General features: G+C 37.5%; 1 protein-coding gene across 4 annotated transcripts in view; it reads right to left on the bottom strand.

Annotated features, from left to right (window-relative positions):
* STRN3 (striatin 3) overlaps positions 1 to 17,535 on the bottom strand; it is an 80,048-nt gene that overhangs the window by 46,756 nt on the left and 15,757 nt on the right. For all 4 annotated transcript variants that reach the window (XM_084791808.1, XM_084791810.1, XM_084791809.1 and 1 more), the window contains exons 2-4: positions 7,838 to 7,941; positions 7,395 to 7,468; positions 2,079 to 2,160 (exon numbers count right to left, since the gene is read on the bottom strand). In XM_084791808.1, coding sequence (XP_084647934.1) covers positions 2,079 to 2,160; positions 7,395 to 7,468; positions 7,838 to 7,941 — 260 coding nt within the window. The remainder of the gene's footprint in view (positions 1 to 2,078; positions 2,161 to 7,394; positions 7,469 to 7,837; positions 7,942 to 17,535) is intronic.

The following is a 17,535-nucleotide window of genomic DNA, read 5'->3' as shown; positions in this document are numbered from 1 at the left end:
GTTCAGGTTCCTGTCATTTACAAGAATCTGGGAATCTGAGTAACCTATAAGAAGCATAAACATATTAAGAGAAAGAAATGTAAAAAGTTGGAGGGATTCTGATCCCATATCCTTCCTCTCTTTAGTAAAGTAGAACCGGAGGAACTCTCCTGAGAGGATGAACAAGATGTAGCATGAGTTGTCAACACCCACTGAGGGGGGTTGGAACAGGAAATGGTCATAGAAAAAGGGTTATAGAGAGAGGTTCTCTGTAGGAGGGGGACAGGAAGCTAACAGTTAATACCTTCTACCTGGTTCTGTTATTTTTCTCCGTGAGTGAAAAAGAAATGAGAGATCAAAAAGTAAGACTGAATTACAGCTGTAGTTTAACCTGCACTCTAATGAGTGACCAGTGGGCAGCAAAGTGATTAAATGACACTTAAAAAGGATGATGGATTATGAGGTTTAAGGTAAAGCTAAGAAAACAAAGCACCCACAAGTAAAGGAGATAAAGAGAAAAATGAATGCTCATGGCGTAAATCATCAAAATATGATCAGATGACAAATAATACAGCAAATGGAGTGAAAGAATGTATGTGGGCACCAGGCAGTGGTGACACACCTTTGATCCCAGCACTTGGGAGGCAGAGGCAGGCAGATCTTTGTGAGTTCACGACCAGTTTGGTGTACAGAGCAAATTTCAGGATAGCCAATGCTACACAGAGAAGCCCTGTCTCAAAAAAAAAACCAAACAAACAGCTCTCCCAGAAAAACAAAACAAAGAATACATGATTACAGTTCTGCTCAGACAAAAGTAGTTATGAGTGATGACACAATAAAGGGTCCAACTATATTTCAGGACTAGTAAAGTGACAGTGAAAAGGTCCTGAGTTCAGAAGGTTGAGTAATTGTGTACTACCCAGTGTTACCAGTAGGATACAAGTAGTAAAATTTCCAACTATAAGAAAAAGAGAGAAAACAAAAAGGATTTGCCATAGCCTTATCTCTAGTACATCAATAAACAAACATCAAAAAGGTTGCTCAAAAATTTCACTCAGGTATGGAACAATAGCTCAGGGGTTAAAAGCACTTGCAGCTCTTGCAATGGATCTTGGTTGACTTCCTAGCACCCACACGGTAGAATTCGGTGCCTTCTTCTGGCCTCTAAAGGTACCAGGCATTCACACATTGTACACATGCATGCACACGCAGAGAGACAGAGATAGAGAGATAGAGAGATAGAGAGATAGAGAGAGAGAGAGAGAGAGAGAGAGAGAGAAGAGGAAGAGAAGACAGAGACAGACACAGAGACAAAAATATACATAAAATAGATATTTAAAAAGGATTTCAACTAAAAAAGAAACGTGGCAAGCAGTTTCGTATGATTATGTAGCACTTCTCTGTAGTTCTATGCACTGACTTATAAGAGAACCCATACATGCAGATTTCATAATCAGGGTGGGTGCTTAAGATGAATGATGCCAAGGCAATTTTTTTTTAATGTCTATCAGTATTTTTCCTACATGTATGAAATGAAAGTATGCCAGGTACACAGTTCCTAAGTAAGTATCACCAGTAAAGGCCAGATAAGGGCACCAGATCCTCTAAAACTGGAGTTATAGATGTTTGTGAGCCACCACGTAGGTGCTAAGATTAAAATCTGGAATACTATGCAAGAGCAGCCACTGCTTTTAAATGCTGAGCCATCTCTGCAGCCCAACTCCACTATCCAGTTTTTCAATTTTTTTCTACCACGTAAGAAAGAAAAGGGGGATGGGTAAGTAAGTCAATGTCATCCTGAAGCTCAGAGGAAAATAGCTGTAACAATGCGGAGTGGGTAAAGTTACCTCCACCCAAGCCTGATGACATGGGTCTCATTCCTGTGACCCACGGTGAAAGGAGAATCAAGTGCTAAAAGTTGTCCTGTGATCCCCACAAGCAGCTATGCCACGTGCCTGTGCCCATCCCCACATACTTACGAAAGGACTTTTTAAAAGAAGCACAATGAAAACATACAATAAAATGAAGCAAGTTTTGACTTATATGTTGACTCAATATATGCACTTTCATAACTTTTTTTAGTTGAAATAATTACTCACTGTCTTAACAGCTGTCTGCCTTGCTTCCACGTTAGCTGGCTATTCTGGGGTGCTGGAGGAGCCTCCGCATCTTTGGTTTCCTCTGGAAATTAAAGAGAGGAAGTTTTGCATACATTATTTCAACTTATTATTGCATTGCTTGGGATTTTTTTCAGAAATAAATTTACACATGAAAATATTTTATGTAAGACAGGAAAAAAGTTAAAGGTTTACTACAGGTCATTTCTTCCTTCATGTTTGCTCAGTAACTCAGGTACTCTACCTGATGTAAAGTCAAAAGACTTCAAATGTGCATTAGTAGAATTTTTTTTTTTTAATTAAAAGGCCTGGACTTCAAAATAGAATTCTGTTGTGTCAAATATCTTCAAGATTGAAAAATATATTATATATGCTATTCAAAATCAACAATCAGATACTGATAATACACATACATACATACATACATGCATGCATGCATGCATACATTCAGACACAGATACACAGACTTCATTTTGAATTTTATCAGCAGACATTAAAATCACGACATCACAGACTATTTTTTAGAACAAAAAACTAAGCCAAGGGTCCACTGGGGCTAGGAAATCAGGCTGCTGAATAGTGTCTAAGCCAGATCACTGTGGTGCTGAATAGTGTCTAAGCCAGATCACTGTGGTGCGCACAAGTGGTGGACGGGGCCTTTTCTTAGGCCCTGGGCAGTAGTTTGCAGCTAGCAAACCCTTTATTCTTGGGTCATCAGACTACAGCTACCTCTTGGGCCTCCATTTCCAGTAGACCCAGCAGACTCACAACATCTCTAAGCTGAGTCCTAAGCAGGTCTAGATTTAGTATAAATACCTACTGAAGGTGAATGACAAGTCCAAGAATACTTCATTCTATTTGTAAGCAAAGGTTATGAGTTTAAACAGCCTAGATGAGGAGCTTAGGGTCCAAACCCCAGAGATAAGACCTTTGGTAGACAACTAAAAGTGACTAATCCTTTGCAATTTATAGCTTAGTAATAAACACCTTTTATATATACAAAAACAGGCTTATTACTTTGTGGCTTTTTATATGCTTACAGAGATAGACACTTATTATGTATATAGACCATGCTGGCATCAAATTGGTCCCCCTATTTCAGCCTTCCTAAGTGCTGGGATTAAAGGCATGTGTTACAATACTCAGCTCAGAAAACAGTATATACAAAGGTAGAGGGCTATAGTTTAGTCTCAGATAATAAAGTGTTTACATGTACAAAACAAGAAACCACAGGTTTTAAGTATAGCTGTGTGGCTAACACGTATTAAGCCCTACATCCAATCCCCACCATTGAATTAAACATGTTTAGTGAACAGTGTTAAGTTCAGTTATGTTTTCAAACATTATACCTACAGTAAAACCCAGAACTACTGTGGGCACTATTATCCCCACACTAATTCTCACTATCAAAATTAATGTACTATTTTTTTTTTTAAAAAAAAAGCACTTGAAAACCCATCCCCCATCCCATATTGAGATTATTAAGATTATTTTTCAATTACTAGGTTCCCAGACTCCTCAGTCGCTTAGTATCTACTGACAATAATTGTATCTTTTGCAGCCATCACTTCTCTAACCATAATACTCTCATCATTTTCTTCTTATTCTTCCTTCAAACACAAGTCATTCTCTAATTTCTAGAAGTAATTACTTAATTCTGTTAGTCTTTATATGTATGGCATTTTAAATTAACAACTGGAGGCAAAACTATTTTTAAAAATATGACTGCTCAATCCAATCACCAAAAGTTAACAGCTATTAGTAATTGAGTTTCTCATTCCATATTTTCTACTTGAAATAAAAAAATATATATATAACCAACAGGAGCCAATGTATGTACTATATTATACTCCAAAAACACATGTTTACATCACAATAATTACATAGAGTTGGGTGTCTATTCTAGTGATAGATCAATAAACGTGTATTTTAATACACAAGCTTAGATTTGATCGCTACAACCACTACCAAAAAAGTATGTAATACTTAACACAGCATATATACCTATTTAACCAGAACTTCATGCTGGAGTGAGTTTTCATTATTTTAATATGACAGTTACAAATCTTGAAGTACATCATAAGGACACAATGTAATGGATTTTTGAACAATTAGAACCTCACTCAGCAAACTCCAGCCACGTACTACCTACTCTAAACCAGTATTAATACTATCTCAACCTCTAACAATTAATCTGTGAACGGCACAACAATTTCTATCAATTTTCAATTTTATAAACGTGACACCTACGTTGTCAAATTTAGCTGTAGTTAACTTACTTTTATTGCTAAGCAGCATTCTGTCAGCTAATGTATCTTAACTGTCCATTTTAATGCTGACAGACAAGCTGTCACTATCATTATACTAAGGGTATTACTATATACGCTGTAGTAATCACATGTCTACATTTTAAGCGGTGGAATTACCAAGTTACTGGGCATGTGTGCTATATTCATTCCCTTTAGTGATACAAGGGCACCTCAGGGCCTCAATTTTATTTACCATTCCACTATCAACATACAAATAAATTCTGCTAACTCCAAAGCCTCATCAACGCTTGACATTCCTTTTCTGTCATTCTCATAAATGCTAAACTATGTTTCATTAAAGTTTTTGCCTGCACTTCTTGAGTCATGAAATATCATTTGTTATTCTCCAGCCATTAAGATACCCTCTCTATCGTGCAATACATCCACGTTTCTTTTTCTCTTTATTTGTCTTTTGAGACCTGGCTGATCTTGAACTCAGGAGGCAGATGTGCTGGGATTAAAGGTATGTCTCCTGTCCCATTTTCCCCTGAATGAATTATCTATTTCCTAAACAGGAAGAAACAAATCATTTGCATACTTGAATACACTTACTTTTAGATTAGCTCAGGAAATACGTGAAGTAATGAGGTATGAACATTTACATGTCTTCAACTTCTGTCAAATCAGTATTTTACACATTTTCTTTTTTATGTTGAAGTTTATAAAGCCAATACTGTTTCATTTAATAGTTATCTACAAATATACTTTGATGTGGATAATTTTATCCTTAGTATTATAGGTTTAGTGAGCAGTGTTAAATCCAGTTACGTTTTCAAACATTATACCTATAGTAAAACCCAGAACTACTCTGGGCACTATTATCCCCACACATTAGCCAATGTTCTAAATAGTTTTCTCTATCAGTAAAAACATTTTACTTAGTTTTTATCATGTTCATGGAAGTATAATTACTTATATATATTACATACAAAATATTTGTCTGGCCACAATTTTAATTGTGAGTAGAAAGAAACTATACGCCAATGATCTTGCTGGATACATACTGTTACAATAAAACAAGCAGAATTACACAGGCTCTACTCCAGGAATAACAACCAAAAACAAGCAATAGACTCTAATTCTGCTCTTTTTCTGAAAAAGCTAATCTGGAAAAGAAAATGAGTGAAGAGAAATCTTTGAGCCACCATGTGCTTGCTGGGAGTTGAACTCAGGACCTTTGGAAGAGCAGCCAGTGCTCTTAACCTCTGAGCTATCTTTCCAGCCTTGAAATCATTTGAGTCCATTGTTTTTCCTATATATGCTTAAGCCTTACTTATTACAGTAGTCTAATTGTAATTGTAATTAAGGGTAGTAAATATGTTTAAAAAATATTTCCACCTTCCATTTTCCTATAAATCTTTATAGGAAAAGATATTTTTTTTTCTTTTGTTTTTTTTTCTGAGGCAAGCTTTCTCTGTGTGTAACTCTGGCTGTCCTGGAACTCACTCTATCGACCAGGTCAAACCAGGCTGGCCTTGAACTCACAGGAGCAGGAGAGGATTCTTTGAGACAGCGACATAGTAGCTAAGAATGACCTTGAGCTCCTGCTGCTTTGACTGCTATCTACCCTGAGATGATGGGATCATGTGCAGATACTACCATTCCAAGTTCTTGTCCTTACTTCTCCGTGGAGGAGAGCAGGATGCTATTTCCTGGATCACAATGAGTCTCAAGAAGCACTCAAGAACACAAATTCTTAATCAAAAAACAAAAACAACCACAATGTGGTATCTTATTCTTGGTTTATGACAACTGGAAGATAAAACAAAAGGTTCTGCTGCTAAGAGTCAAAGCAAGGAAGATCAAAAAAGAAATAAATCAATTGAGGTGGTATTTATGGTCTGGTTCTGTCAAGTCCATACATAATACTTATTATTGAATGAAATCCAACTGATTTTTTACTATTAATATCTACACCTATGTAAGTTTTATTTATTTACTATACACTTTGACTCTAAGAGCAAAAAGAAATAAGAAAAAAAGAAAAAAGGATTAAGGAACAAAATTTTCCTATTAAAATAAAGAAAAAAATTGGTTGCCCTAGAAGCAAGATACAAAGACCACCACGGGCTTCAATTTGACTGCAGTGTCGAAATGTCTATGTAAAATGTGTGATTCTCGTCCATGTCTCTAATTCCAGTACTCTGAAGGTGACACAGGACAGTTAGATGTTCAAGATCATCCACTGGTATCTAGAGTTGCCTTAAAATGAGGGGTAAATAAGGTAACCAAGATCCAGACACTCAAATATAAAAAATTGCTAGAATGGCTCGCAGAGTTGGTTTATGGTAAATTACTCCTCGTTCTTTTAAATTCCTTACTGTTAAATTCCCTCCTGTTAACGTTACCTCCAAGGAATGTGATGCCCCTCTTCTGTCCTCTGTGGACACCAGCACTCATGTACACACATATACATAATTTAAAAATAATAAAAATATGTAATTAAAATTTCTTTTATCAAATTGTAAGACACTTGGAGTTGGAGAGATGGCACAGTGGTTAAGAACACTAGCTGCGTTACAGAGGACCATGGTTGAATTCCCAGCACCCACATGGCAGTTCACAACCGTCTAGCTGCAATGCCAGGGGATCCAACACCCTCACACAGACACATAGGCAGGCAAAACTCCAATGTACATTAAATAAGTAAGTAAATAAACAAATAGATAAATGTATAAAAAATTTCAGAGACTTTATAATAATCATTCATCTAATGCTATAAAATCCAAATCCAGATAAAAAATACATATCTGCTACATAAAAATTAGTAGCTGTTGTTGGTTTTGGTTTTTTGTTTTGTTTTGTTTTTGTTTTTTGTTTTTTGAGACAAGGTTTCTCTGCGTAGCCTTGGCTGTCCTGGATTCGCTTTGTAGATCAAGCTGGCCTCAAACTCCCAGAGATCCACCTGCCTCTGCCTCTGAGTGCTGGGATTAAAGGCGTGCGCCACCACGCCCAGCTGTAGTTGTTGTTTTAAAAGAATGAAGTTTACCTGATTCAAAGGTTGGCATTTTCAAATCACCTTGGTTCAGTTCTGTCCCATATTTTAATTTGTGATACTTTGCCCTGAAAATGTAACAATTGATAGAAGAAAAATTATTTTTTTAACAACTTAGTATTGCTGTGCATTACTGTAATAACAAAACAATATGTCCTTTTATTTTATTTTATTTTATTTTTTTGCTAAAAACACTGAAAATGTACGAGGGTTTAAAAAAAGAAAGGAAAAAAAAGTTAACAAATACATGTATGAGAAAAGATAAATTTCTCCTGATCTTTAGAGAAAAAACATCCAAAATACATAGCAAAATACATTAGTACTCTTTTCTTTTTCCATACACAAAATGTGAAAAAGCTTTCAATAAAGTGCACAATGATGTAAGTGAAGATAACACTGTTCTGTTCTAGTCACATGAACAAACAGAATATACATACCTTTCTTGTTTTAGTGCATACTCTAACATCTTTATTCTTCTCACTAAATCCTTCTTTAAATTCTCTTGACCTTTCCTTTCTCCTTGTAAAAATGCGATCCGTGCCTAGAAACATTAAGATACATTTTATTTAATTTTTCCTTAACCAACCACAAACAACAAACTAAAACAGAAAAACAGTAAATGCAAAATGCAGCATTTTTATCCATGACCTCAAGACTTAAAATTCGAAGAAATGGTCAACTAGACTTTCCATTAGGTAACATAAATCTCTTTGAAAAAAAGATAATCATAAATAGGCCATTTCCTTACAATTCTTTAGGGCCTCAAATGATATTAATGTTTGTAATCATTCTATAACCCTGCAAGAAATCTTATGGGTAAAAATTAGCATGATTTTTAAAATATGATGGTGGTAAGAAAACAGAATAGGCAGAGGGAGGGTTACAGAGAGGTTCTCTGTACAGGGTGGACAGGAAGTCCTACCATCCATGTAATTCTGTTATTTTAATTTAAAAATGGAGATCAGAAATAAAACTGAAATAAGGCTGTAGTTTTACCCATACTCTGGTAAGAGTGACCAGCAGGTAGCTTAAAAGTGAGCAAACAATACTACAACAAATGGATCCTGGGGTATAAGGCAGAGCTAAGGACAACAAATAAAGCAGCCACAAGTAGAGAAGTTAACAAAGAAAATAAAATTACTAAGAGCCTAAACATGAATTAGCATAATATTTACAAAAAACAAAATCCTATTCACCTAGATATTTCAGTAAAATGAGACATTTCAAACTACAGTAATAGCTCAAAACATTTTTCCTGAAATAATTAAAATTATAATGTTTTGAGACAGGGTCTTATTTTGGAGACCAGTCTGGCTTCAAACTCATTTCCCTGCCTCTGACTCCTAGGTGTGGGGATTGCGGGCGTGCACTGCCATGCCCAATCAAAGCTATGCTTTTAATATACATTTCCGTTCTGCCATCCCAGGCCAACTGTGTTTCAACTCTTGAAAATAATTTCAAAGTATTACAAATAGTTGTAAGTTCAGCTATCATTTATTTTGTGACATCATTTGTTATCACTTCTACTATTAAAAAAGCAGGTTTTTGTTTTTGTTTTTTTTTTAATAAAAAGGTATGATGGCATACATCTTTAGTCCCAGCAACTGGGAGGCAGAGGCAGGCAGTTCTCTGTGAGTTCAGCTCTAGCCTGGTCTACAAAGTTCCAGAACAGCCAGAGCTACGTAGTGAGATCCTGTTTGCATGCATGTATGTCTCTGCACTGTGTGCATACAGTGCCTATGGCGTAAGCATCAGATTCCCTGGGACTGGAGATTCAGGTGGTTGTGAGCTGTCACATCTTCCTCTGGAAGAGCAGCCAATGTTCCTAATCACTCAGCCATCACTCCAACCCCACCTGGCTTTGTTTTTCTTTTTCTAAAGTAGATTATAAATAGTGAATGAAGTTCCTCATGCTTGCAAGACAAGCACCTTACCAACAAAGCCACCTTCCTAGGCCTATGTTTTTTATTAATTGCCTTTTGTCATCTGTTGATGAATTTTGAGCTGGTAGGATCATCAAATATTTATTAGTTTTATTCCAACAAAAAGTGTAAAGTGTATTTGACCAAAATAAATAACAGATTTAGCACTTAGTAAGGATATCCAGTTACTTACAGGCCTTAATATACCATTAGTAGCATTCACTCTGCAAGCAAACACTTAAATGTACCCTCAAAAAAACAAATTTACAGCACACACCTAAAATCCCAGCACTCTGATAGGCAGAAACAGGTAAATATCTGTTAGTTCAAGGCCAGCCTGATTTATAAAGTGAGTCTAGGACAGCCAAGGCTACACAGAGAAACCTTCTCAAAACAAAAGAAAACAAACAAAAAACCAAAAACACTCAAACCAAACCAAACACAAATTTATAAGTCAGAGGTGGTATCCCATGCCTGTAACCCTAGCACTAAGGAGGCAAAGCAGAGAATTAAAATGTTTAAAGTCACTCTGAGCTATAGTAAAACTGTCTGAAAAACAAAAACCAAAACATTAAGATGTCATCAAAACCAAAAGATGCCTATTAACACTACAAACATATATGAGATTCTCACACACATAATTCAGCAATTTAATACTGGCAATGAATGAGAAAATAAACAGACTAACCAACCTATTGTGGTAAAATCATCAAATTCACCCAAACTGACCAAGAGATTTAATGTAAATGAATCCAAATGTATGTATGCATATGTGTATGATGACTCAGTGGTTAAGACTGCTTGTAGCTTTTGCAGAGGACCAATTTGGTCTCAGCACCAAATTAATAATGGTGTAGAGATAAAAAGCTCACAACTGCTTTTAACTCCAGCTCTAGGGGATTCTATGCCCTCTTCTGACTTCTGTAGGCAGGTATATAGGCAGACAGGCAGACAAATAGTATAAACCTAAAACAATAATATAAAATTTACAAATGATTTTAGTTGCCAGAACAGCCCTGACCAATGGGAAGAAGAAAAAGACACTACATGTCTTTGGGTGGGTTTCTATCACCTTGACAAAGCTAGAGGTATTTGTGCAATGGACCATCAGCCAAGTAAATGATGCCTCCATCGAATGGCCTATAGGCAAGCCTGTAGGGTATTTTCCTGGTAATGATTAATGTGGGAGGACCCAGCCCACTGTGAATGGTGCCGTCCATGGGTAGGTGGTCCTAGGGTGTTCAGAACAAAGTGAGGAAAAGGGTGAGGAGCAAACCAGTAATCAGTATTCCTCCATGGCTTCTGCTTAAGGTTCTTGTCCTGACTTAGCACAGTGATGGAGTGTGACCCAGAAAGTTGTTAGATAGGAAAAAATTTAAACAAAACAAAAAACCCTTTCATCCCCAAGTTGCTTTTTATCATGGTGTTTCATCACAGCAACAGAAACCTAAGGCCAAAATTGGTACTAGCAGTGGGTGTTGCTGAGACAGACCTGACCATGATTTTGAGGGTTGGGAAGTCTTTGGGCTAGAAACTTGAGTGCTCAGAGCATAACACTATTGAGGGGACTTAGACGATGGTGGAAACAGTGGAGAGGATGGAGGTGAAGCTTTGCTTGTCAAATTTCAGGGGCAAGTTTTGAGTCATTTAAAGGCTCTATCAGGATCATTTAATATTTTGAATTAAGAATATGGGTTCTGGGCTGGAGAAATGGCTCAGAAGTTAGGAGCACTCGATGTTCTACCAAAGGTCCTGAGTTCAATCCCAGCAACCACATAGTAGCTCATAACCATCTATAATGAGATTTGGTGCCCGTTTCTGGTCTGCTGACTCATATACAGGGAGAATACTGTACATGTGTATATATATCGATCTATCTGTGTGTTCCAAGACAGTCTGGTCTACATAGTGAGTTCAGAACAGCCAGGGCTATGTAAAGAAACCAACACACACACACACACACACACACACACACACACACACACACACACACACACACACAACTGGATTCTGGTCGGCTGGGTCTAAAGAATCAGCTATGACTAAGAAGTGAGCAGCAGGACTGGGAGGTGGCACACGCCTTTAATCCTAGCACTTAGAAGCCAAAGACAAGTGGATCTCTGAGTTCAAGGCCAGCCTGGTCTACAAAGTGGAGTTCCAGGACAACCAAGGTTACACAGAGGAAGAGGCAGAGGAAGAGGAGGAGGAAGAAGAGGAAAGAAAAAGAAGGGAGGAAGAGGAGAAAGGAGGAGGAAGAGCTACAATGACCAGCATCAGGGCTGGAGAGATGGCTCCGTGCTTAAGAGTACCTTGAGTTCAAGTCCCAGCACCCATGTGATGCAGGTCACAACTGTCTATCACTCTAGCTCCAGGGGATCCAAACCTTGGCCTCTACCTGCAAGAAACCTGCACTCACATATACAGACACACACATACATATAATTAAAAACAAAAATAAATATTTGCCAAGCACTGGTGGTACACACCTTTAATCCCAGCACTTGGGATGCAGGAGGATCTCTGTGAGTTCTAGGACAGCAAAGGCTACACAGAGGAAACCTTGTCTCAAAAAAACCAAAAAGAAAAAAGTGACCAGTATCACTGAGGCAAAATCTTCTGGGAAATGTCTGCTCAGATCAGCACACTGAGGTTAGAGTGCAGAGAGGGCCAAGGCTGTACCTCATACTGGCTGCTGGACTTGGTATTATGAGGTCAACTGATGTTTTTAACTACCCTGATCTAAAAGTATAAATCAAAGCCAGCGTGGTTCACATAGACAGGGCCAGGGCCAGCCTGTCACACAGGACAATACTCAGAAAGACCCTGTCTCAAACAAACAAAGCAGAAAGGAAAGTAGTAAAACTTGCAATTCATTATTAAACATATATTAAACCAAAGCAAAAACATACAAACTTTCTTTTTATCTATTCAATTTCAGTTGATAACTCAGCTTAACCCAACCTTGTTGCTGATTTTCAACATCTGGAACCATATTTCACAAATCTCAATTTATTCAGCATTAATCTGATTATCAAAGAATTATTTAGTATTTGCTGGTGTTTGACAACAACCACTAGAGGTCACCAGCGTAAAACTTTCAATAGTAAGTCAAGCAGGATCATTCTAAATGATTCACAATTATTTGCTTCCCTTTCCAGAACCCTTTTCTAAAACAAGGTTCAGTTAATTTCAGGATATTCAGGTAACACCCCTTCCCCTCTTCTCTTCCTCCCTCTTTCTCCCCCCTCTCTCTTTTCTCTTTCTTTCTTCTCTCTCTCTCTACACACACACACTATATAGAGATATCATACAAGGGCTGAAAAAATGATTCAGTGGTCAAGAGAGCTTGCCTGAATCTGAAAACTATAGAGTTTGGATCCATGTTACAAGCCAGGCAGCCTGCGCGTGCCTGTAATCTCTGCTCCAAGGGAAGCAGAGACAGAGGTATTGCTGGGACTTACTGGCTTCCAGCCTACCAGAGAAAACACCCAGGGTTTCAGAAGATACCCAGCCTTAACGGAATAGTTGGAGGTGAAGAGGCCACCTGACACCTTCTTCTAGCCTCTTGAGTGTACACACACACAGGTGCATACACATACAATAAATAACCATACAAAGATTCAAAGTGTAGGCTGGTTATGTATTACTTATCAGTACTATATGGTCAAGAGGCAAAGGCTTAAGGACCACTAGGTGGAGGTCAGCCTAGGCTAGACACACATACAAATACAGAAATACTTTAGTTACCAGACTCACCATGGACTTGAGAATTTTTTAAAACCACACACAAATTACTTACTCCAAAATTACAATCAATCACCATGCAATAAAGGTCAATGTCCAACTCAAAAGGAGGGTACTCAATTTTTATCTTAAAACAAAAAATGAAAAGCTTGTATTCAATAGCCCACAAAAATTTTCATTAAAATATTTTCCAGCTTTATTTATGGAAAAGAAAAACACTAATAAAAACAGACAAAAGCAAGTAAAACTTGAATTTTGTTGTTGTTGTTGTTGTTGTTTTCAAGATAGGGTTTCTATGTGTCACCCTGGCTGTCCTAGAACTCATTTTGTAGAACAGGCTGGGCTCAAACTCAGAGATCTGCCTGCCTCTGCCTTCTGAGTGATGGCTGGGACCAATGTAATGGTGTGTACCACCATTGCCCAGCTTCAATCTTATTTTTTTTAACCCTTCTATTTAAAACAAGATTTAGTGAACGATCCACAAATCAGTACCCTCTGAGGATCAGTGATTCAGGGCAAAGTGCTCTTCCCAAGAGAGCAACCTCAGTTTCTAGCACCCATGGTGGGCAGCAGGCCCTGGCTGGTCTGAAACAAGATAACAGAGTAAAAATAAATTCATTTTGTCTGAGAATGGTATAATTTCAAGTCTCAGGAGGCTAAAATGGAAATACCCTGAGTTCAAGGCCAGCCTGGGTTATAAAAAAAAAAAAAAAAGACTGTCTCCAACAAACAATATACATAAAAGGAGAGACAACTTCTAGTGTTATAATACAAACAAATAGTACTAATTCTACAATCAAAATAATAGATTGGATCCATTACTCTTCTCAAGCTTCAAACACTTAATAATCAACAATTAGCCAGGCAGCGGTGGTGCACGCCTTTAAACTCAGCACTGTGGGAGGCAGAGGCAGACAGATCTCCTTGTGAGGCCAGCCTGATCTACAAAACTGCCACAGCTACGCAAAGAAACTCTATCTCAAAAATAAACAAAGGAAGTAACAAACAAACAAATCAACAATTAAAGTAGCAATTGGCCAAGCAAGATACCTAAAGTTATTATAAATCTTGATACTCTATGAGAAAACAGCATTCAGCTATGTAATGAGACTTTCACTACTAAAGATTTACATCTTTCCCCTAAGACATTGAAGCCAGATGTGTTCTAGAAATTATAGTGCATATTTCAATATAATATTACCTTGTTTTAATGCAAATTGTGGCAGTAACATAAACACATACATGGTTCTTTAAAAAGTACACATTTACTACATGTAAACATAATTATAAACAGACTTGTAACTTAAGGTAAGGCTTGCCCCTTCATACTAAACAAAAATCTTGTAATTATATTTCTAAATTTTAAAATAAATAATAACGTAATAGCCATCTAAAATGTTTTTTAATATGTTTAGACAAAGTTTATGCCTTACAACTAAATCTACTACCAGTTGGTATTGCTTTGCCCGCTTTCTATAGAGAAGAGTTCAGGGAAGTAAACTGTTAAATCTCTTGCTTTTCAAAAAAGCAGCAGTGGAAGCACTAGGGCCTGAACTTATGAGTTCATAATGCACTCGATTGCTTAGGAAACTAGAAAGCATCTGCGAATAAGAAAATCAGCTAGAGAAATTAAAGTTGGCAATTTCATGACAATATCTAACATTAACCTCATTCCTGAATTAATTTTTCTTTTTTTTTTTTTTTTGAGACAGGGTTTCTCTATGCTTTGGTTGTCCTGGGTTCGCTTTTTGTAGACCAGGCTGGCCTTGAACTCACAGTGATCTGCCCGATAAATGCTGGGATTAAAGGTGTGTGCCACCACACAAAGCTGGGTTACAGTATTTTTGAACATTTGGTTTGTATGTACAAGGGGATAGGGACTATGCACACCACTGAGGACACATGAAAGTCAGAAGACAATTTGTGGGACTTGGTTCTCTCCTTCCTGCATGTGGGTTGCAGGTATACAACCCATAACATCAGCTTTGGCACTAAGCACCTTTTACCTGCTCAGCCATCCTGCCAATTCTGAATTAGAATTTTTAATGTTTACAAGCTCCAAGTCAGTATGGAAAAGCTACTTGAATTAGCAAGCAGAATAAATTAAATTTTAAGATCACTGTTCATATTTTCAAAAATTATTTAATGAGAGTTGCCTGTGACCAAGACATTGATAATACAGTGATACAAAAGGCCAATACAATCTCTACCTTGATTACAACCTAGTTAATAAAGACAATAAGTAAATTTGAGCACATGTTAACAAATATTATCCTAAAGGAATTTTACTGCACAGAAGGACTAGCTAGTTTATTCTTGTAGGTTTGAAAATGGATTCCCAGAGAGAAGGACAGATAAGCTTTGACTTGAAGAGCATAGGTCAAGTGGGAGAGCTGTTTCATATAGGGGCAACAGCATGTGAAAGGCACAGAAAAGGCAAATGACTAGAAGTTTATTGTAGGCAGGAAATGAAGAGGGGAAAAAGAGTGTATAACCTCAGTTTTCTTGTGAAGGTGAGGCAAAAGGATAAGTTCAAGACCAGCTTTGGCAAATTTGAAGATACTCTCAAAATAAACAACAAGAGTTGGCGTGCTATATATATATATATATACCATATGTATATGGTAGAGTAAGTACCATGTGTAAGACCCAGGAATTCAAGACGTAATCCCAACACAAATACAACACCACATCACCCTCCCCCCAAAAAAGTGTCGGTAAAAGTGTGGAAACTGGGACATTTGTACACCATTGGTAGAACTGTAAAATTGTGACAGTTCCTTAAAAATACATTTTAAACTTCTTATCTATTTTATGTGTATTGGTTTTTGGGTTGCATCTGTCTGTGCACCCTGTGTGTTCAGTGCCTGCAGAGGCCAGAAGCAGGAATTGGATCCTCTGGGATTGTAGTTATAGAGGGTTGTGAACCACCATGTGTGTACTAGGAATGTAACTCAGGTCCTTTGGAAGAGCAGCCAGTATGATCCCATCTCTCCAGCCTCAACCATCTCTATTTTAATGCTGTGTGTTCACATCTTTCCTTTCCTAGTACAATTACAAATGAGACTGCCTTATGCTGTGTCAACTGTAGTTTGGTCATACTGTCTTGTCATTTTTTAAACACTATATCCTGCGGTCTTATTTGTAAGTTAAAGGACCTCTCCACTATCAACTCTTGACACCCCTTATAAATCATAATACCTGCCCCCACAATGTTCATTTAGAGCTCTTATACTCGAGTTTGTGGATATTTCTCTTTACTTTTTCTAATTCACTGACCCAGAAAAAAGTTTGTGCAGGAACCCCTCTTATCTACACTTACACTTTTCTCTCCTTTTCTCCCATTACTAGTTTTTCTTCCTTCCCTTTCCCCTCGCCCACTCTTTCTCCCCTTCCCTTTCCTTGTGGGCCTCAAACTGGCCTCCAATTTGCAGCTCCTGTCTCTACTCCCAGGTTCTGAGATTACAGGTGTGCATTACCATTCCTGGCTCCAAATCAACTCTTGTGAATTGTAATGCCAACACTCTTATATTTTCTGAGTATTGGTATATACCAATATACCAGGATAATTTGCCCAAGGTCAATTGTAAATGTTAGGATTGGAATGTCAATTGGAATCTACCTACCATCTTTTTGTGCGTCATGGGGTACTGATTGATTGTTGTTTTGAGACAGGGTAGCCCTGTCTGTCCTGAAACTCCCTCTGTAGACCATGCTAGCCTTGAACCCCCCGCCTCTTGAGGCCCTCTGTTCCCCACCAAGCACTGTGATGAAGAGCACCACCACCACCACCAGCTAAATCCTGTTTTCTTGTTTCTGTTGCTTTCTCTTCCCTCTGACCCACACTTTAAAGTCCCTAGACTGCCAAAAGGAAGGTTGCTTTTAATGCCAGATCTAGGTTGTTTTCTCTTGGTTTGTCTCAGAAAGCAAAAACAAACAGGAAAGATGATTCTTCTAAGGTTGGAATATTTGAAACTCATGACAAAACATGTAAAAAAATTTTGTCATTTACTATAATTATTCGTGTTAGAAATAACTTCAACTTCACTTAAAATGTATCTTAAAACTACCTCTATTAGTATCCTTAATATGTGTTCTCGTCTGGGGGCGGCGGGGGAAGAGTCCTCAACAATGCATGTACTATTCCTTGACATGAGCATTAAACACAAATGCGAACTGATGCAAACAACAGTAATGATACAGATAAGCTGCAGTTCAGATAATCCACCATTGAAACTATAATACTGACTTAATTCTCCAACACATTCGGGCTTCTTATGCCGATTCTGCCAGCAAATGGTCAAGAGTTTCCATTACCTGATAACTCACAGTCACTAGGAAAACTTTCCAAAGTTAACTGTGAAATCATCTTCCTAGAAAGTTAAAAATAAATCAGATCCATCTGTTCAAAATATATTTCTCCAGAAACTACCTGTTGTTACTAAAGTATCTGCATACTGTTTAATATT

This window comes from Acomys minous, assembly GCF_964271855.1.
Source record: "Acomys minous genome assembly, chromosome: 8".
In the NCBI taxonomy this organism is placed as follows: Eukaryota; Metazoa; Chordata; class Mammalia; order Rodentia; family Muridae; genus Acomys; species Acomys minous.
The sequence above is the reverse complement of the archived record's forward strand: the minus strand, read 5'-3'. Positions and strand labels throughout refer to the sequence as shown.